Source organism: Anolis sagrei, chromosome 2, assembly GCF_037176765.1.
Source record: "Anolis sagrei isolate rAnoSag1 chromosome 2, rAnoSag1.mat, whole genome shotgun sequence".
NCBI classification, from domain to species: domain Eukaryota; kingdom Metazoa; phylum Chordata; class Lepidosauria; order Squamata; family Dactyloidae; genus Anolis; species Anolis sagrei.
In genome coordinates, this window is record NC_090022.1 from 71,458,780 (window position 1) to 71,481,788 (window position 23,009).

Consider the following 23,009-nt stretch of genomic DNA (forward strand, 5'->3'; position numbering starts at 1 on the left):
ATAATTTAAACATTACATTATTAAAAACAGATTAAAAGTTCATCTCAAAAATAATTTAAACCCATAGACAGTGAAAACAGCCAGAGAAGCTAGTCCTCATTTCAATTACCTGGAGGCCACATGAAACAATGCAGCCTATGTGGCTTGCTATTTTTTTTTCATGTCAGGAGCGACTTGAAAAACTGCAGGTTGCTTTTGGTGTGAAAGAATTGGCTGTCTGCAAAGATGTTGCTTTACCATCCTTCTGGGAGGCTTCTCTCATGTCCCTGCATGGGGAGCTGGAGCTGACAGAGGTTGCTCATCTGCGCTCTCCCTGGATTTGAACCTGTGACCTGTCCGTCTTCAGTCCCGCCAGCACAAGGGTTTAACCCATTGCAACACTGGGGGCTTGCCATAAACGACAGAGTATGAACCATATAGACCTCACTTGGGAGGGACTTCTACAACTGGGGTCCTGTCACGAAGAAAGCCCAGTCATGCGTACTCATTAGCTAAGCCTCACAGGATGGTGAGATATGCAGCAAGGCTTCCACTGAGAATCTCAAACTGTGGGCAGATTCATATGAGAGAAAACAGTGTTTCAGTACCTGAGCTGTTCAGCAATTTGTAAATCAAAACCAATAAGTTTAGAAACAATTACATAGCCTCCAAAATGTTAGACTGTTGCATCTTATGATGATTTTTGTACACTTTAAGTAGCAATCAGTCCATAAATCTTGCTATCCATAGATTAGCCTCACCCTGGCCAGCTACATACGTAAGTCAGGTATAAAGCGAGATAGGCCCCTGGTTGCTATGAAGTTTTGAGCAAGTCCCAATGAAAGGGTCTTTAGGATAGACATTAATTCCCTTTCAATGATGTTTGGTGGAAATCAGCACCATCTCCAAGAGAAGCTCTGCCAGTTCAGACAAGGAGACCGTTCCGCAAAGGGATGAGCTCTACACTAGAGGCATATACATAGGTATGAATTTTGTCAAGCATCCTTTTGCAATAAGCAGACAAACACCATAGAACACTGTAAGAAAATTATCAGCAGGCAACAATGTTTTGGTAAGGACAGAGAAGAGATTCTTCCCAGTGGCTGCTTGCAGACAGATTCACTTGTCTCCTCCTGTTCTTTCCTTTTATCAGCAGGGAAAGACCTCTTTATTTAGGCAGACCTTTGGCTTACAATTTATGTGAAAAATGGTTTTAATTGTGTGATTTAATTTTTTTTAACTATGTTTCAATTTTATATGCTTTTAAACTGATACTTGTTTTTAAACATTCATTTTAAACTGTACCAATTTCTTAAAATCTATGCAATCTGCCTTATCTCGTGCATAAAAAGAAAGGTGGGATATAAATGAAACAAGCCATCATTTTATATTATTACTTAAGAGTGGCATTCTTTGCTAGATCTGTTAGAAATTTATGGTGATGTTTTTATAGTTTTAAGATATTTTATTTGATTTTATTTGCCAACCACAGTTTGCTTGTTGGGTGGGTTCGGACACAACAAGGTAGAATTTTAAAACTAGAATCTTTATGAGCAAACCTGGTCAATGTGTGAGATGAAAGCCTTTTGCATACTATGGCTGGATCAACACTGCCATATAATGTATTTGAATCTGTATTATATGGTCAGTGTAGATCCATATAATCTGGTTTAACTGCATTTAACTGACAATTTAGTGATACCTAGCTTGAAAATAGAATTATAGAATCAAAGAGTTCGAAGAGACCTCATGGGCCATCCAGTACAACCCCCTGCCAAGAAGCAGGAATATTGCATTCAAATCACCCCTGACAGATGGCTATCCAGCCCGTTTCAAAGCTTCCAAAGAAGGATCCTCCACCACACTCCGGGGCAGAGAGTTCCACTGCTGAACGGCTCTCACAGTCAGGAAGTTCTTCCTCATGTTCAGATGGAATCTCCTCTCTTGTACTTTGAAGCCATTGTTCCACGTCCTAGTCTCCAAGGAAGCAGAAAACAAGCTTGCTCCCTCCTCCCTGTGGCTTCCTCTCACATATTTATACATGGCTATCATATCTCCTCTCAGCCTTCTTTTCTTCAGGCTAAACATGCCCAGCTCCTTAAGCCGCTCCTCATAGGGCTTGTTCTCCAGACCCTTGATCATTTTAGTCGCCCTCCTCTGGACACATTCCAGCTTGTCAATATCTCTCTTGAATTGTGGTGCCCAGAATTGGACACACTATTCCAGGTGTGGTCTAACCAAAGCAGAATAGAGGGGTAGCATTACTTCCCTAGATCTAGACACTATGCTCCTATTAATGCAGGCCAAAATCCCATTGGCTTTTTTTGCCACCACATCACGTTGTTGGCTCATGTTTAACTTGTTGTCCACGAGGACTCCAAGATCTTTTTCACATGTACTGCTCTCAAGCCAGGCCTCCCCCATTCTATATCTTTGCATTTCGTTTTTCCTGCCAAAGTGGAGTATCTTGCATTTGTCACTGTTGAACTTCATTTTGTTAGTTTTGGCCCATCTCTCTAATCTGTCAAGATCGTTTTGAATCCTGCTCCTGTCCTCTGGAGTGTTGGCTATCCCTCCCAATTTGGTGTCGTCTGCAAACTTGATGATCCTGCCTTCTAGCCCTTCATCTAAGTCATTAATAAAGATGTTGAACAGGACCGGGCCCAGGACGGAACCCTGCGGCACTCTGCTCGTCACTTCTTTCCAAGATGAAGAGGAAGCATTGGTGAGCACCCTCTGGGTTCGTCCATTTAACCAATTACAGATCCACCTCACCGTAGTTTTGCCTAGCCCACATTGGACTAGTTTCCTTGCCAGAAGGTCATGGGGGACCTTGTCGAAGGCCTTACTGAAATCCAGGTACGCTACATCCACGGCATTCCCCGCATCTACCCAGCTTGTAACTCTATCGAAAAAAGAGATCAGATTAGTCTGGCATAACTTGTTTTTGATAAATCCATGTTGACTATTAGCGATGACCGCATTTGTTTCTAAGTGTTTGCAGACCACTTCCTTAACAATCTTTTCCAGAATCTTGCCTGGTATCGACGTGAGGCAGACCGGACGGTAGTTGTTTGAGTCATACGTTTTTCCCTTCTTGAAGATTGGGACCACATTGGCCCTCCTCCAATCTGCTGGAACTTCTCCCGTTCTCCAAGAATTCTCAAAGATGGTTGCCAATGGTTCCGAAATGACTTCCGCTAGTTCCTTCAATACTCTTGGGTGGAGTTGATCTGGCCCTGGGGACTTGAACTCATTTAGAGCAGCCAGGTATTCCTGGATGACTTGTTTCCCAATTTGGGGTTGGATGTCCTCTCATCCCTCACCCACTCCATCTTGCTGAGGTTGAAGATGACTTTCTTTTTGTGAGAAGACCAAGGCAAAGAAGGTATTAAGTAGTTCTGCCTTTTCCCTGTCCCCTATCAGCACTGCCCCATCTTCTCCTCGAAGAGGCCCTATCGCCTCCTTGTTTTTCCTTTTTCTACTGACATAAGAAAAGAAGCCCTTTTTATTGTTTTTAATGTCCCTGGCAAGCCTGAGCTCATTTTGTGCTTTAGCCTTGCGGACCTTTTCCCTACAGGTGTTGGCTATTTGTTTGAATTCTTCTTTGGTGATTTCTCCCTTTTTCCATTTCTTGTGCATGTCTCTTTTCTGTCTTAGCACAGTTAGAAGTTCTTTGGACATCCATTCTGGCTTCTTTGCACTTGTCCTATTTTTTCTCTTTGTTGGCACGGTTTGCAATTGCGCCTTAGGTATTTCACTCTTGAGAAACTCCCATCCATCCGTAACTCCTTTGTCTTTTACTATCTGTGTCCATGGAATGCTGCTCAGTGTTTCCTTCATTTTTTGGAAATCAGCTCTCCTAAAGTCCAAAATGCAGGTTTGACTTGTCTTAGTTTTGGCCTTCCTTTGTACCTCAAATTGCAGGAGCGCATGGTCACTTGCCCCTAAGGATCCTACCACTTCAACCGCATTGATCAGGTCCTCCGCATTTGTTAGGATGAGATCAAGAGTAGCCAATCCCCTTGTTGCCTCTTCTACCTTCTGGGCCATGAAATTGTCTGCAAGGCAAGTGAGGAATTTGTTGGACTTTGTACTCTTGGCCGAGTTTGTTTTCCAGCAAATATCGGGATAGTTGAAATCGCCCATGACTACTACATCTCTTCTCTGTACATATGAAAAAGAACTAGAAGTCTTAGAAGACTACAAGCTGAACATGAGTCAACAGTATGATGCAGGAGCTTAAAATTCAATGTGATTCTATGCTGCATCAATAGTGTTGAAGTCATAGTCTCACTCATAGATCTCACCTGGAATAAATATCCAGTTCTGGGCACCACAATTCAAGAAGGATATTGACAAGTTGGAATGTATTCAGAGAAGGGAGATCAAAATGACTAAAGGCTGGAAACCAAGCCATATGAGGTATTTGTAGCTTGGAGAAAAAAAGGTTGAGCGGGGATATGAGATCCTTGTTTAAATATTTGAAAGGATTCCACATTGAGAAAGGTACAACTTGTTTTCTGCTGCTCTAAAGAATACCCAGCAATCGATTCAAATTGCTGGAAAAGAGAGAAAGAACTTCTTGACTGTAAGAGCAGTTTGGCAGAGGAACGTATTGCCCCTGATTTTATGATTCTGTGTTTAAAATTCCTTCCACTGCACATAATCAACTGAACTCTCTATTGCTTAAAGTGTTTCATTATCCTACCACCAGAAATTGAGTGTATCTATAAATGAAATTCCTCTGTACATCATGACATCCATGAGATCAAGCCTTATTCGCACACTTCCTTGGGTTCTTCTTTTCTGCTATTAAGCGTAATCATAAAAATTAAAACAAAGAATATTCTATTAGTTATGGCACAGCTGCCCAAAAGCTGATTACGATTCATGTAATTGTTAGTAATGAGAAACCTAGAGTAGCTAATGCTTATTATAGAGGAAATGTGACTCACTCCTGTTCTTCTGCTGACTTTGTACTTGTTTGCAATAATGGGATGTCACCTTCCATTAAAACAGCCACACTCCTAGGGCTACACTGTTGGGCACTTGGGGACCAATAGGCTGCTTCAAAACAAAGGTGGTAGAAGCCAGCAATTTGAGGTTCATCCTGCAGCTATCTAACATTAGACATTAAAAAGTATTTCTCAATCTCACTAGTCCCTAAAGATTACATTTATAAAACCAGTGGGAGTGTCAGAGTGTCAAGAAACCTGTTCTTCCTCTAGCTTTCCCAAAGCGGCCTCTTAATAGGTCAGCTTGCATCAGATTTGGGGGAATAGCTTCAATTTAAACTGCACATAAGCTACAATCATGATGCATTTGGGAGAGGAGGAATCAGAGACTCTGCTGCTACCAGATATTTTTTGGAATCAAAACTTTGAATGCCAAGATGGGAGAAAAGAGGGAAAGAACTTTGCCCTTTGTAAAATGCCCTCAGATTTTCTGATTTGTTCAAATCAGAGGGTTCCATCTCAGCAAACAGAGAAAGATGTATGTGAGGGGAAGTCATAGGGAGGAGGGAGCAGACTTGTTTTAGGCTGTCCTGGAGACTAGGACACAGAACAATGGTTTCAAACTACAGGAAAGAAGATTCCACCCTAAATTAGGAAGAACTTCCTGACTGTGAGAGCTGTTCAGCAGTGGGACTCTCTGCCCTGGAGTGTGGTGGAGGTTCCTTCTTTGGAGGCTTTTAAACAGAGGCTGGATGGCCGCCTATTGGAAGTGCTTTAAATGCAGTTTTCCTGCTTCTTGACAGAGGGGTTAGACTGGATGGACCATGAGGTCTCTTCCAACTCTATGATTCCATGCTTCATAACCAAATTACAAGATAGTGGAAATCCACATACATACATAAAACACTTAAATTTTCCTTCAACATAATTGAATTAGATATTTTCAGGCTATTAACCACTAACTGCTTTCATTAACCTACCCCCCTCTCTGTTTGTTAAGCACATATCTATTCCTGTCTTCCCACCCATGAACTGAAGGCAGTAAACATGGCTCCATTCCTCCACAATTTAACTTCATAAGAAGCCTATGAGGCAAGGTAGGCTGAGAAGGCAACTGGTCCAAAGGCAGTCACTGGGATAAAAGGAAGTTATGTGGTTATTAATAGTTATGCACCCAAACTAACACCTAAACCATTTTCCTGATGAAAGCAGATCCTCTACAGCAGTGGTTCTCAATCTTTGGGTTCCCCAGGTGTTTTGGCCTACAACTCCCAGAAACCATGCCAGTTTACCAGCTGTTAGAATTTCTGAGAGTTGAAGGCTAAAATATCTGGGGACCCACAGGTTGGGAACCACTGCTCTACAGTGACTTAAATATTTTTTTAAAAAATGAAAAAGAAATTGAAGATTTCCCTGTGAATTCCATGCAGCTTCATCTATATGTTATTAGGAAAGAAGGGATGACATTAGTTCAGAGGATGTCAAATAGATGCACAGATACATACACACTCCATTCAAAACAAAGGGAGACAGATAACAAATAGAAATTCATACAACGCATTTTTAATTGTGTTCAAGGTTATAGAAAGATGCCTTCATCCTTCTGAAGCTTTGTGAAGTCAGAATTCAGGATAAACCTGTTTCAATTTGGTAGCAGGATGAAAAACAAAATGAAATGGGAGCAGCAGCATGGCTTATTTTTACAAAGATACCTTGTGGCTATGCAGCCATTTCCTCTCCACCTCCTCCAAATCCTGCATTTCCACTTTGCAAATTTGATGACTTAGCATCCACTTACTTGAGCTTTCTTATGTAATCCTCCTTTAAAAGGAAATCAACAACACCAGTGTATTTAAAAATTTAACAAAAGGAACTGCTAAGTTAACCAGCAAACATCATCTCTTGAGAAGACTACTTTATAAATATCTAGAGATTTATAAAGTCCATAAACACATAATGAGCAAAGGGTCTCAATGCCAAATTCACAATGTAACAAAATGTAGTAGGGCAAAACCACTACATTTTGTGTTCAAAAACAACAAGAAACTGAAATAACAATGCAGTCGTGGATAAAAACTGTAGTCCTGCTAAAATAAATATACCTCACATTCTACAATTCTCCGTGTTTAGTGGCGAAAGTCCCAATTAATCCTCTGTTATCCCATTTTTCAGCTGCTTGTAAAATGCCCTGGTTTTTCTCTCCTCTTTTCATTTCCCCTGTTTTTCTCTATCTTACTTCAGTTGCCACAAACTGAATTTAAAGTGAAAAAGTCATTTCCACTCAATCAACTCACCAGGCAAGATAAGCAAGGAGAGGGTCTAGTCTTGCCTTTCCCAACAGGCCCAGGCAGTAGCAAACCGCTGTCCTAGTTTGTCCAATCTTCCTCATTAATGATTTTTGTCATCTTGTTCAGACTCTTACGTTGCAAGGCCACACATGTCCAGTTTTTAACAGTGAAATCTTGGAGAATATGGGTCCTGCATGTGGGCTGGGAACATTAGCAAAGTATAGAACTCCCCTAAACCCCTTTTAAAAATAAGGTTTTATTCTGTTGTTTTCTAATAACAACACCAAGGACACAAACATAGAAGAATACACTGGGTTGCTGTAGGTTTTTCAGGCTGTATGGCCATGTTCTAGAAGCATTCTCTCCTGATGTTTCACCTGCATCTATGGCAGGCATCCTCAGAGGTTGTGAAGCCAATACATAGAGGAATACAGATTTTTTAAAAATATTCTAGAGTATTTCTCTGCCTTTGGAAAAGAATTTCTCAAGGGCCGGTTCACACATTCATTTTCTCTATACGAAAGTAACAATTTTGTACAGAGTCACATATTTAGTATAATGTAAGGGTAGCTTTGCACTATTCTTCTAACAGAATTGTAATTCACGTTTCCTGCAAAGATATTGTTTTCCTGTAAGAAAGTGCAAACATAAAGGATAACTTTCAATAGACTGAAGGCTTTTGTGCTCTGTCCAAGTTCCTAGTCAATCAAGGTTTGTCACACTACATCCCCTTCACCATTTAAAGTGGATTGTACTGTGTTCACACCCATATTAAAGCTGTGGGAAGATTAAACTGTTAAGCAACTGACATGTTTCACTCCAGATTTGGCTGTTATTCATCAGCGGGCTAGACCATGGTAACCAGTATGAGAACAGCCAAAACAAAATTTCTTGCAACAAATAATTTTAGCTTGCAATAAATTATCCTCCTGAGAAGAAGGAACTTGTGATCCTTTGCAATTAAAGACTTTGGATATTTTGAGAAACTACAGTAGTATTAATTAGCAGGTGATGACGATAATAATAATAATAATAATAATAATACATTTAAATATTTGAGGATTTAAAGATAGAGCTGCAAAGACTCTGGTACAAGTCAGTAAAGGTGGTTCCAGTGGTGATTGGCACAGTGGGTGGAGTGCCTAAATACCTTGATTTGCACTTAAAAATAATCGGCATTGGCAAAATTAACATCTGTCAGCTGTAAAAGGCCACCCTACTTGGATCTGCACGCATTATTCGCTGATACATCACACAGTCCTAGACACTTGGGAAGTGTCTGACGTGTAATCAAATACAAAAGCTAACATAGTGATCTTGTTTGCTGTGTACTAATCTTGTGTGTCAAATAATAATACATTTTATTTATAACTCACCACTCCTGATGGCTCAAGGCGGGGTACAACAAATTAAAAAAACAAATTAACATAAAAATACAATAGACAATTTTCAAATTTCATAGACAAAACACACACACACACACATACACATATGAAAACCTATACCAAACACATCTACAGAACTGAGATCTAGTGGTAAAAGAATAAAAATCAAAACTCATGATTGAATATTGACTAGGCAGGCCAGCAGGAAGAGATGGGTCTTCAACTGTGTTTTAAATTTCGATACCTTGTTTAGATGTCGGATCTCTTCCAGCAGTTCATTCTACAGTCATTGGGCGGCCGATGAAAAGGTCCTCTGAGTGACGGTCACCAGTCAGGTTCTGGCAGGCTGGAATAGCCATCCACCAGAGAACCTAAGCAGGGTTATAGCCGGGGTGGTGGTAGTGGTGGTTAAGGTTTCAACCCCCCGCCCACAATGTGTCAGTAAAAAAAACCTGGTTTACTCATGAATGTTAACTGGTTAACCAATTCATGAGTAAACCAGATTTTTTCTAACCTGACACATTTCAGGGGGAGGCGGTTGAACCCTTAATCTCCCATCCTCTGGCTATGGGCCTGAACTTAAGTGTCCTAACAGTGGATTGTGCTCAGAACAGGCATGTAGCCGGGGGGGGGGGGGGGGGGGGGGCTTGAAATTCTTATGGTGGTTCGCGAAAAGGCCTTACTGGTGCATTTTTAAACTGTTATATTTATTCATATCATGATCTGATCACCATACTCAATATATCCCATATGCATGGGGTTATTGGAGTACTGATACAAAAGGTTTGCTAGGGTAGACCCTCTTTCACTCAGACTCAGCCCCTCCCCCGAACCAAACTCAGCCCCCCCCCCCCGAAAAAAACTCAGCCCCCCCTCCCCCGAATCAAAATCCTGGCTATGGGCCTGGCTCAGAAAGACATGTTTCTATCTATTGGTGCTGAGAGAGACATGTTTTCAAAGTATCCTAATCTGCAGCATTTTTCTCATATATCTAACAATCTAAAATACTGGAAAGAATCTGAGGAAAAACATCGTTTTCAAATATTTACTCGAAGACACACATCACAGGTTTCTTCAAAGCAGATGCATAACCGTACAGTATAATCAAATGTGCATATTATGCTGAGCCATGGTTTATGTTAATCGGTGTTTAATCCCCAAAATGTCTAACAACTGACCTATCAAACCACATTTTATTTTCTGTGTTTTTGGTAAATTTCTCTCCTGCACCTTTTCTCACCTCCTGTTTTAGGATGAACTACTGAAGAAGAAAAAACCCCACAATTTAAGATTCAATAAACCACAGATTCAATAAACCAAATTTCAGAAACAGCCCATAGCTGTGGTTTGCCCATGGGAAGGGGTTCAGACATAATTGCAAGACAACGTATTACAGTCTGACTTACAGCATCGATTAAGCTTGGTCCCTTATTTTCCATATCATTACTTGGTTATTAAAAGGGAGGAGGAAAATAATCAAAATGTCTCCATCATGAAAATAACCCAATTTCATCATTTAATTTGCTTTCTGTAGGGCAAATATCAGACGATGATTCAAGGACAATATGAGGGATTAAAGATTTTTGATGCTTAGTCTCAAAGGAGAAAGACCTATTGCCCCATTTTTCTAATTCTGGTGCTCTGTTACTAACACCCTGCTTTATTATACTCAGGATATGGGGCATTGTAAACAGATTGCAATGAAAGATTTTAATGCACCTTTCATTCTGGTGCATCTTTCCTTCTTTCATTAAATATAGAATTTAAATTTTAGTGCATTCAGAATTTCATATACAATCCATGAAACAGATCACTGTTTTATTCCCCAAGCAAGAAGAAAGAAATCAAGGAGGGGAAGACTGAAAATTTCTGTGTACATGAAAGTCCTACAAGCATGAAAGCAGTCTCTTTTAATCATGTCCTCAAAAGCAAATGAATTATGCTGCATTTATATTAACCAGAATGGGCCTCAAGTGAAGCAACATAGATTTGAGAAGATCTTCTTGCTTTGGACAGGATGACCTACCCAGGTTTTTCATTCTGTCCTTTGAAATCCATGCATTCCTTCCACTGGGAATACTCAAACAGTTTGGTTTATATGCCAGTAACGTGTTTAGGCCTTCTAGACTAAGGAAACAGTGTGTGGCATTTCAATCAAATGGAAACAAAGTTGACAGAGCTTGTAAGAAGTGCATAGATAATTGCTATGCCAAGCAAAGCTAACTAATTAACACTTTAGGAAAAGCCACTATTAAAGCTCTCACAATATATTGGGGAAGGATTAGAATTTATATACCCGAGACAAAAATGATCAGTGAAAACTTTTAGTAGTTCCCCTTATAGGAGGTGCAGACAACCTCCCAAATTCAGCTCAGCACTGATTAAATGAATGACGTACGGCTCTGTGGATGTCTTTCTGCCCATTGAAGGCCTTTTGCTTCAAGCAGTTCAGTAAAAATTCTTTCCATTGAGGAATCTGTCCAAATCCAGACTGTTTCCAATTTGTTCCCACAGTGAAAGAAAGCTTGTTGGCAAAAAACAAGCCATCTACTAAATCCCAGAAAAGATTTGATGGGCAGAGATTGTTGCTGCTGGATGCCTGCTAAGAATCAGCTTCCTCAACAACAAAAACTGGACTGGTAGCAGGGGCTCATTAAAGAGCATCAGTGGATAACATCTAATTGTGTGTATATCCACATACCTTTAAAAATACATAGATCATTTCAATTCTATTTTCTGGGTATAAAAATAAGATATGCACTTTACTGTATTTTTTTAATATTCATCCATTTTTTGACTCTAACTGACTCTAACATATGGCAGTTGAAGTTTTTGGTCATCACAAAATAGTGAAAATCATTGTGTTCTTTCATTTATTCTTTTCCCATTGAAGTGAGTCATATTCTGTACAAGTGACAAAATAACTTGGACCTAAAGTAACATGTGGATGTTAACCTGAGGAAAACATTAAGTATTCTTTAGTTCAAGAACTACCACCACCCCATGGATACCAAAATCCACTGATGCTCAAGTCTCATTGCATACAATGATGGAGTAAAATGCTATAGATCATGAACATGGACAAACCAATATCACTAGTTTCCAAATTGCAAGGCAGATATATCAAAACAGACTCCTTTTATAGAATGGTTGAAGGAAAATAATATAAAACTATTAATCTAAAAAGAAAAGAATAGAAGATACCATAGCTAAGAAAGCAGAATGCAAAAGTAAAAAAAAAGACTATAACAAACTTTTTAACACCACTATAGAGAAGAATGGAAGTATAAATTCCCTTTCCCAACCCTATTACTTTCCTGTTATCCCCCACTCACCTTCCTACCACACTCAAATCTTTTAGATTTGCCCTCCCTCCCTTCACTTCCAACCACTCCTTAATCACTCCCTTCTCCTCTTTTCCCTAAAATTTACTTCAATTGTTTTATCCCTATTTTATGTAAATTTTCCCATTCCAAAATTAGAATAAAAATTATTATTAAAAATATTCACACACACACACGAAATTTGGCTGTGCAATATATCTGCACAGGCAGCCTTTTCAAGAAGGTGTAAGTTAGAGATGGGAGGCATTTGAAATTCTGGGCATTTTGACCTAAGGCTCCAAAATCTCGTCATTGGTTATAGCTAATTATGGCTTCTGGTAATTAGATCAATACAGCAGAGTTAACTAGCTGCTATGGATCTTCAAGTCATTTCTAACATGATGACTACAGCCAATGATGATGATCAAATGAGGATTCAAACACTTTTATTGTTTTATTTAAATATTTTATTGCATTTTTACTTCCAAGAAGGAAGAAAAATGTCTGTATATTAATGGTCAAACCATTACATCACACTGACTCTAAATGTTTACCTTCTTTAATATAAACAAAACATATACAAAGGCTGCTTAACCTCTTTGCAATAATGTGATAATCAATATAATTCGTTCTTGGTTTTCAAACAGATTTAGAAGACTGACCAACTCGGGCCAGTGAATTTCAGACCCCGAGTTATATGGAAGGATCACTCTGAATCGTATTTAGTAGGGTTTTTATCACCTCTCTCACTCCACCCACACTTGTATTTATTGCCACTGGGTGAGATTTAGTGTCATCAAAGTAGAACATTTCTTCTCCAAGAGTGGCAACAGAGTGGCAACATGTATAATGGATCAGAAATACAATGCCTTTGCTATGCCAAGGCAGGTTTCATAAATCATGTGCATGTTAGGATTTGTGCACACATAAAATGAAAATGTGAGCACCAAGTAGAATATATGTTTTGAAATTATTCTTCTTTTGCTTCACAGAAACAATATCAACATGTTTCATGCTAAGGATGGTAAACAATATTTCAAGACTCTCAGTTGGCTTATTAGAATGTGCTGTTTGCAAGAATTAGTTAGCAAAACGAATGAATGAATGTACAAGCAGTTTCTGGAGAGTAAAATACAAACATAAAAAACTAGAAACAGAAATTTTGGGTTAAACAAGTATATGCACAGTCAAACCAAAAGATGCTGAAATAAGCATAGATGAAAGTTAATGATCAATATAGTCCTACTTAGCTGAATTTCAGTAGGGCAGAGAACAAAGACAGCCACAGTGAGACATTAATATTTACCACAATAATTAAACAAATATAAAAATAGACAATTTATTTGAAGTTCTCTACAGATACACACATCTGCAGAATATGGTTTAACCCTTAAATATGAGCGCTAAATAAATAGCTTCAGAAGCCTCACATCAATTTGCCGAACTCTCTTTTACTTATACAAATTGGCATGTCAATGACTTGGCTTGCATGCTAGCTTAAAACTCAAAAAATAGAACTCATCTTCCTGACAAACCAGCATTTAAGAAGCATCTGTTTCATACAAAATAGTATCTCACTGTGTGAGCTGCCAATTGTAGTCTAAAGTAAAACATTTCAGATGCAGGTTTATCTCCTCCTCTTCCTCTGCTATTTGTAAGTTTTCCTACAGAGATGACACTTGAGAGTCTTTAGCTGCACAGTCCCACATACTTCTGCTCAGAGGTATGTCACACTAAATTCACTGGGACTTACTCTTTGATAAATGTATGCTGCTTGCCAGTGTCCTTGCTGGTGACAAACGCAAGAGGTGTAGTCCCACACATCTAGAGGATAATGGTTGAAGATGTTTGCTATGTAGGATTGCAGCCAAAATGCTGCAACTACCCAGTTTTGCAAACACAATGCTATTTCTAATTATAAAGGTATGTTTGACAGGATTTGCAAAGAACCCGAAAATAAATCTAAGCATTCCTTCGGATGTAAATAACACTCTGAAATGTCCTGCATGTTGTGGAAACTAATGCACATTTACTCAGAAGTAATCTCCACTGGTTTCACTGTCTTTCTGACCTTTCTGATATTATCAGTGAGGTGGACAGAAATAGGATTTCTGCATCTTTTGAAACATGTGCAAAGAGGGCATTTCAGCTGATGCAGCTTGCATGATGAATTACATCCAGCTCAAATTTTCTCTCATACAACTTTTTGCAGACACAGGAACTTGTATTCCTGTGGGGCTGCAGCCCAGTCCTTTGCCTACTGAATCCAGATGGAATGGACAACAGAGCAAGATAAGCAATCATGCATCAGTATGAATAACTTTTTACTAGAACAGCATGTTTGCTCCCTAAATAGAAAAATGGACCATCTATTGAGTAAAGTCTCATGAGACCAGTTGTGGCTAAATACTGAGAGTTCTTTAGATTAAAGTGATCTCTGTGTTTGCTATGATAGCTTGTTTGTTCTATATTTCTAGTCAGCCAAATAAGTGTTCAAAAGGATGCTTTTAATCTTGTATTGTTGTATGATGTTTTAATTTGTATTAGTAGCATTGAATCCTTGTTGTAAGCTGGTCTGAGTCCCTCTACAGAGGTGAGAAGATTGGGATATAAAAGTTTTAAATAAATAAATAAACAATATCACACTACAAATTTCCAGACTACCAATGAGAAGCCAGTTAACAAAAATATCAGCATAATTTTTAATGAAAGGTATTTTAGACTCCTTTTTGTGGTGAGTCCAGCCTACACCATAACAAGAAAACAAGAGAAAGATTTCAGAGAAGTCATCTCAGATACTGTTGTGATTGTGTTTTGCTACATAAAACAGGCATAACCCCAGGCCTGTATTAGTGAATGTTTTGGAATAGTAACTATATTTTCATTATCCATTGCATTGTTTGTTGACCACTTCACCCTACAGATTTATTCAGAAACTAGGTTTGCTTCTCTGTAGCAAAGCCATGTGACATAGTTACTAAGAAATAAATTGCATTTAATGCAGCTTATTCTCATGAAATAATGTACAGAATTACAGGCTTAAACATACTACGTCCCAATGAACCCAGTGACATACATGTAAGTAATCTTGCACAGATTTGCAATTAGAGTTATGAACTACCAACAATATTTGTGAGATCAAGAGAAAGTTATGCTATACAATTTAGCAAGGATATTGTCAGATTCTACAGAGAACTCTCTCAATACGAAATAATGCTTGTTCAAGTTCCCCAATCAAGTTTTAGACAAGTTTCAAATTACTGTCCTATGAAATTGTGCAAGTTTTGCTAATTTCATTTGAAAAAATGAATCTGGACCCAAAGCAGATTAATGATTTAACAAGTACTAAACATGCCATCATTACAACTGAAATAAAAAAGACATTGGAGAAAGTTTCGAGCAAAAATGATGTAAAATCCACACACAAACATAAAATCTCCTTGCATGACACGCAAGATATAATGCCAGATTATGCTTTGGACAAGAACAAATAATTCAACTGCTCCTTCCAGTATCTGTTTGCTACCAAACTATAGTTTACCACGTCCTGACACAACAGTTGTGATTTGCCACAAATTTGGCATTTCTGGAGGAGGAGGATGCAGTAGTGCTCTCAGTTCCAAATCTTGCTTTCATGTAATGTTTGAGTGACACCAGTCTCTTAGAGAACAATCCAAACCCACGAAAATACTGATGCTCATTTGAACCAACACCAGATAAGTGCTAAATTCAAACCCCTCCCTGACACTACACATCTACATTGACACTACAATGCCGCTTGGAACCAGTTTGGGAGGAACCAGTTTGACTACATGGGTGTTTCAATTGATAGATCTGGAACAAATTTGAGATCAGGAAGGTGTGATGACATTAACTATAGAACCTGGCTTCAAACCACTCTGTGCATTTCCCTCCATTTCCAGATGGCACAGGAGGTGGGGAAAAAGTGACAGTTAGGAGCAGAGGCAATCTGTTACCTGTCCCAGGGAATCAGTTAGCTCCCTGTAAGCCAGCCATATCCTTGGGGCATTATTTGGCAACCCCTCACCCCCTCATTCCTAATCCTATAAAGGATAGGTACATACAATGGGCTCCACACACAGCAAAACTGATTTTGTCTTGGGATCTGGAATATATTGGGATCTATTGCAGTGCACGAAAGAGCTTAACTCAGACTTTCCTGAGAGTTTCTTTATAATGTGCTGTATGCCCTTTGCATTTTGTTGGAGCCACTTTCAATGATATGTGTAGATGAACCCATATTCTAAGGATGGTGGAAATTGCATAAGACTACCTTCAAAATGGGGTGCATCTACAGTGTAGATGTAATGCAGTTTTACATTACTTTAACAGTCATAGCTCAATGCTATGGAATAATGGGGATTGTATTTTTACAAAGTCTTCAGTCTTCTCTGCCAAAGAGTGCTGATGCTTCACCAAATCACAGCTCCCAGGATTCCATAGCACCAAGCCATAGAAGTTAAAGTGGTGTCAAACTGTATTCATTTTAAAGTATATATCAGACATGGACAAACTAAGGCCTGAGGGCTGGATGGGGCCTCCAGAGTGTTTACCTCAGGCCCTCCTCATTTCCCCTGTCTTCTTGCCATAAGGGCACGGCGGCCCGCCATGTCCTTATGACCAAAAGACAAGGAGGAAGGCACACAGCTGCTGAGAGCCCTCTGGAATGTTCTGAGCCACCACCTGTCTCATCCTCCTCCCAGCATAATGATGAGGATCAGAGGACAATCAGGAGGAGGATCAGGGCCGTCACCTCCTGTCCCACCTTTCTCCTGGCATAAGGATCAGGCAAGAAGCCCCTTTCTTCTGCTGGGGGACAACCTGAGGATGACCCAGTTCCTGACCTGCCCCCTCCTAGCCCAGCCTCTCCCGGATCAGTGCCTGCCCAGCATGTGCCCCCCCCCCACCTCCTGGCCTGGCCCTACCAGCCAACAATGCGGCCCCAAGGCAAAAAAAAAATGACCATGCCTGGTATAGATGCATTCCTGGCCTAACATTGTGTAGGCATTATGGCTGTACTCCTGGGCTGAAGCCTGTTTGAATCTGGCATACTGTAATCCTAAATATGAAATGCTCCATTTGCTCTGCCTTTTCTCCACACATTTGCTATCTCTTCTGACAGATGACCTCAGCCAGCAGAGTGCTTTACCAGTTGATCTCTAAGACAAGACAGCAAAAAAGGGTTATGCTGGCATAAGGCCAGTTCAGCCAGTGCAGCTGACACAAAAGGTTTCTGACTATTTGTAACTCATGACAGCCAGCACCACTTTGAATTAGGATTGCACTGCTAGCTTCTAAAGATTTCTCTTTCTCTCTCTTCCTCTTCCATTCAACAACCCATATAACGGTTTCAGTTGGAATCAAGCAAGGGAAAAATGTAGAAAGTTTCTTCTTTTTATGATCCAACTTGCCCTTGTACTTTTCTAAAGCTTTGTTTATGGAATTAAGTTGGGATTTGGATATAATAATAATAATAAAAAGACTTCATTTATATTCCGCCCTATCTCCCCGAATGGACTCAGGGCAGATTCCAACAAACAAAAAAAGGCAAACATTTAATGCCACAATACAAACAACAAATGCAAACATAATAACACAAAATAGCTCAACATATAAAAACACATTGCAACGTAACACCTAAAGTTAAATAAAACATGACCTATCAGATAAATTATATCTAATCTAAAACATGAACATCAAACATCCACATCAATTTACAAAAGCTGACAAAGGTTCACTAAAATATGTAAGTTGACTATGTGGCTAGTGATATTAACTGGGCTGATAGGGTCTGCAAAGCCCAAGTACAATAAGTTCTCAATCAGAGGTATATTAGTGGCAAATCCTCCTCTAATCCTCCTCCTCTCCATATGCTAATGACCAAAAGTACGTTTTCAGTCATTTTTTGAAGGAGAGAAGGGAAGGAACTGTCTTTATTTTTTTAGGGAGGGAGTTCTAGAGGTAGGGGGCAATCACTCATTTCCAGCAGCCGTGAGATGAGGGTAGGACCGAGAGCAGGACCTCCTCCCCTGACAGCAGTGTCTGAATTAGTCTAAAAGAGGAGAAGTAATTAGTCAAATAGCCTGGACCCAAACCATTTAGGGCTATATAGGTAATGACCAGCAGTCCATATTTAGCCGGGAAGAAGACCAGCAGCCAGTGGAGCTGCTGCAATATGGGAGTGGATCTCTCCTTGTACAGGGCTTCGATTAGAAATCTGGCTGCCAATCTCTGAACCAACTGAAGCTTCCAAACTATCTTCAAAAGCAGCCCCACGTAGAGATGGACATGTAATTAATTATGCGCTACCTCTCCTCATCTTTTTGGGCTGATATAAGGAAATTAATACATTCAACTATTATTATATCTCTTGCACATATTTATGTACCAACTGAGCCATATATTTTATTAAAAATTAAGCTGAACAAGAATTCAATTCTCTCTCTCCAGTCTCGGAAGCTGCCTGGAAGGATCTCGCCTAGCCTGTTAGTCACGTCCCTGTTTTGTCATGAGTGTCACCCTTGCACACAGAAGTATACCTTTTGACAGGATGTTTACTCTCTCAGTAATTAATGCAAACTTAATTATTCTAATTGTGCACTGAAAATACATTTTAGAAGTATAGATGGTGAGCAGAATCCTAAACTAAACTTTTTTACACTTCACCCTGAAAAGTAGTTCATAGGGCACTAATGGGCTACCAGTTCCACACATCTATGGATGCAACACCTTCATTCCTCCAGGGGAAATTATCCACATATCAAGAACCAACATTTTAATTATCCATAAAATAATCTTTTTCTAGACATTATGGCAGCATTTATTAAATTGCACTAATGAAAGCATATATTAGCTGAGTTGTAATAAAACAAACAAATGGTGCTATTCAACGGAATGGGGTAATGGCAAGCAGAAGCCCTTGGACCTGAACAACTGAGGATTTATGTAAAGCTGTCAGTTTCTTCTAAAGAGATTTTGGAAATGTACTTCTTGAGTTTTCAGCTCAAACCTACTGCAGCTCAAGCAATGTTTTCCTGGTTCACTGGCACATCAGTATTCAAATCACTACCTGACTCACTTGTGGGGTGGAGGAGGAGGAGAAGGAGGCATACTTCAGCCCACGCCAAGGAGCAGAACAATTTTACAATTAGTAATTTAAATCCAGAATTTGGGGACTGGCTTGGAGAAGCCTTGATAGTCTGGAAAAACTGGGGTTTCTAACATCACAAGGTTGTCCTACGTGGGCTTTAGAATGTCTAATGCAGACAATATGATTTATGGACAGAGTGTTCAGTGCTTCTGACAGCTGTGTCAGTGTAACAGAATGGGTAGAAGGCCTATCGACATTTCTTCGAGGAACACTAGAAAAAAAGATAAAATTCTGCTTTGAGGTCTATGATATGAATAGTGATGGATATAAATCACGAGAGGAAATGTTTCACATGTTGAAGAACAGCCTGCTCAAACAGCCATCGGAAGAAGATCCTGATGAAGGAATTAAAGATTTAGTAGAAATAACACTGAAAAAAATGGACTATGACCATGATGGCAAGCTTTCTTATGCAGATTTTGGAAATGCCGTAAGAGATGAGGACCTCCTTTTAGAAGCGTTTGGACCATGTTTACCTGATATGAAGTGCAGGTTGGCATTTGAAACTCAAGCATTCCGAAACACAGCTGAGTTATATCTCTGCAAGCAAAAGATACTATTTGAATTCCTGTGAAAAGGACCGTGATCATCTTTCTTTAAGTAGAATCATAGAATCAAAGAGTTGGAAGAGACCTCATGGGCCATCCAGTCCAAACCCCTGCCAAGAAGCAGGAATATTGCATTCAAATCACCCCTGACAGATGGCCATCCAGCCTCTGTTTAAAAGCTTCCAAAGAAGGAGCCTCCACCACACTCCGGTTCACTGTAAAAATAAAGCAAGCCATAAATGTAAACATAAAAAAGAATGTCTAATGTGAAGTCTTCTGTAAGATTTAAGCTTCAGCAGGGAAGACAACAGTTGTCTTTAGCTTTTAAAAGATGATAGAAGAGAAAAGACAGTGTAGATCTACATACCTTTAAAGCACATTTCCTCCCTGTTACCTTGTGGAAGCACTCCAATACTCTGCCATTAATGCCAAGGCCCAGGACTCGCTTGGAGATTTTGTAGTCATCTGTAACAGCATGTTTCTTTATCTCCCCCTTGACAGGCAGGGTTCCACCAGGCAAAGGTCTTGAGCTGCTGATGCCATCTTCCTGACTCTCCTGTGGGAGATCCTGTTGTTTGCTTTCTTCCATAGCAGCAGAATCTCCAAGTGTTACAAAAACAAGTTGCCAGTCTCGGTCCCTACCCACCCCAGTGTACAGCCTTCAGAAAAGTACCCACATGAAGCAGTTCAAAGCAAAGATTTCCAGCAGACTGGATCCATTTTCTAGGATTTCACCACACAAGGGCCTTTAAAACAAGTTAAGAAAAAGTATCATTACTATAGAGACATAGTCTGATGAGGTACTGCTCACCCCCACTTTCTCCTCTGAATCCTCCCCCCCCCCCCCCGGCTCCTGTATGTGCTTTCAGGTCAACTGCTGATTTATTGAGACCTTCTTCTTAGATAAGTAACATTCAGAGATGGTTTTGCCAGTTCCTTCCTCTGAAATATAGTCTAGACTAGTGGTTCTCATCTGTGGCTTCCCAGATGTTTTTGGCCTTGGACTGGCAGGGATTTCTGAAAATTGTAGGCCAAAACACCTGAAGACCCACAGGTTGAGATCCACTGGTTTACAGTATCAGTTATAGTAAGGGCTGATCCTACTTAGCTTCCAAAATCTGGCAGGATCTGGTGTCTCTGAGGTATTTAGGCAGGTCCCCGATTCTCCATCATGTGGCAGTGATTTACCGATTGCTAAAAAGCAGAAATTACATAAGCAGCAGTTCAGGTTGACTCAGTCTTGCCAGATCCCCCCCCCCCCACCCCTGAATTTGCCTTTAGGAGGTTGAGGGTCAACAGGTAAAGTGCCACCTTTCATTGCATTTCATACAAGAAACATTACAACTGTAAAATTTCTGGGGTTTGTGTGCTTGACAAACATATAAACAGTATCATAGAATCAAAGAGTTGGAAGAGACCTCATGGGCCATCCAGTCCAACCCCCTGCCAAGAAGCAGGAATATTGCATTCAAATCACCCCTGACAGATGGCCATCCAGCCTCTGTTTAAAAGCTTCCAAAGAAGGAGCCTCCACCACACTCCGGGGCAGAGAGTTCCACTGCTGAACGGCTCTCACAGTCAGGAAGTTCTTCCTCATGTTCAGATGGAATCTCCTCTCTTGTACTTTGAAGCCATTGTTCCGCGTCCTAGTCTCCAGGGAAGCAGAAAACAAGCTTGCTCCCTCCTCCCTGTGGCTTCCTCTCACATATTTATACATGGCTATCATATCCCCTCTCAGCCTTCTCTTCTTCAGGCTAAACATGCCCAGCTCGTTAAGCCGCTCCTCATAGGGCGGCTTAACGAGTAAAAGGGATGTCAACCTCAGGCTAACATAAACTAGCTTCCCTCAACATGATGCCCTCCACATTTGGAGGGCTAGAACTTTTACTACCATCCCCGCCCAGCATGCCTTCTCCAACAGAGTGGACTTCAACAATATGGTCAATGGTCAAGGATGATAAAAAATGTGGCAGAGGAGGAGAGAAAAATAAGGCGAACCCAAACTTTTGTAAAAAGTAACAATTAGTACCTATAAATTTAAAAAGCATGCTAGGAGACAAAACAAAAATGCATTATCCCCATTTTCAAATTTGTATGAAGTCCCATTTTCAACAAAACCCAGCTACCTGATTAGGATACTTGAGTGGGTCCGAACTATGGAGTGGTGAATCATCTCCATAAGGGTCAGAAACAAGGCAAACCCCACATTGAACTGCTTCCAAACAACAAGCCCTGTTTATGAGAATTGCGTGAGCTGAATCCATAACTGTGTCTGGCATCTTGTTACATGTTCCGATATGCTACTGCTGACAGTTATCTTGAGTGCCAACTATGTACTGCTGCCATTACTTGTATATTCAACTGCACAGGGAATGCTTCAGTACCTTTACTGATCATACTTGATTCAATACAGATAAGCAGTGATCACGATGGACAACTGAACAGAAGCATCAGTTCCATACCAGTAGAATCAATTTAAGATCACAGGCCTAAAATCAGTTGCCATCTCAATGAGAATTTGGACTTCTGCAAAAATCCCATTGATGAATTTACTCTAATAGGGCCTGTTTATTGTTCATTCATTCAGTCGTTTCCGACTCTTTGTGACTTCATGGACCAAACTAATAGGGCCTAGGAATTGCATTTAATCCCAAAGAAACATGTTTTCTTAGAAAAGTTTCCTGTTTACAGTATTGCTACATGGTTCGTGGAGATGTGGCTTCAGAGCACTACACAAACTGAAAAAATGGGTTGAGGGCGGACAGGGAATATCTAATTCAGTGGTTCCCAACCTGTGGTCTGTGGACCACCAGTGGTCTGCAAGAACTAAAATATGGCCTGTAGCCTCACAGTTACTACAACACTGCAATGAGAGTGACTGGTCTCGTGAAACCCTCTTATAGTGCCGAGGTTTATTAAATATGGTTTTTTGTGGGCGAGCAGATGGCAACAACTGGATGGCATATGTTCTGTATCAGAAACTAGAGATGATGTGGTCTATCCAATGCAATTATCTGTATCAAACCAAACCAAATCTAAAGTTGACCAAAAACTGATTCATAACCTTTTGGTACTAATGCTGGAGAGCATCCCTGTTCAAAGTGGTCCCTAGTAAAAAAAAAAAAAAAAAAAAGGTTGGAAACCACTGATCTAATTACAATGAATGTCAGGAAAAAAATTCCTCAGTGGACGTTTGACCTCTATCTTCCATTTTAATTGGACTATATGTGGTTTGTTGTAAAAGATATGGCAAAGCTTGTGATTGTCAGAGTTTGCTGTGAGGTACACCAAAAGATAATGATGCTGGGGGAAATGGAAGGAAAAGGGAAGAGGGGCCAACCATGGGCAAGATGGATG

The 23,009-nt window shown here is 40.0% G+C and overlaps 1 protein-coding gene across 3 annotated transcripts in view; it reads right to left on the minus strand.

Annotated features, from left to right (window-relative positions):
- Positions 1–23,009, minus strand: part of MAPKAPK3 (MAPK activated protein kinase 3) — a 104,212-nt gene that overhangs the window by 79,303 nt on the left and 1,900 nt on the right. For all 3 annotated transcript variants that reach the window (XM_067463617.1, XM_060765798.2, XM_060765796.2), the window contains exon 2: positions 20,020–20,398. In XM_067463617.1, coding sequence (XP_067319718.1) covers positions 20,020–20,241 — 222 coding nt within the window. In that variant the 5' untranslated portion in view covers positions 20,242–20,398. The remainder of the gene's footprint in view (positions 1–20,019; positions 20,399–23,009) is intronic.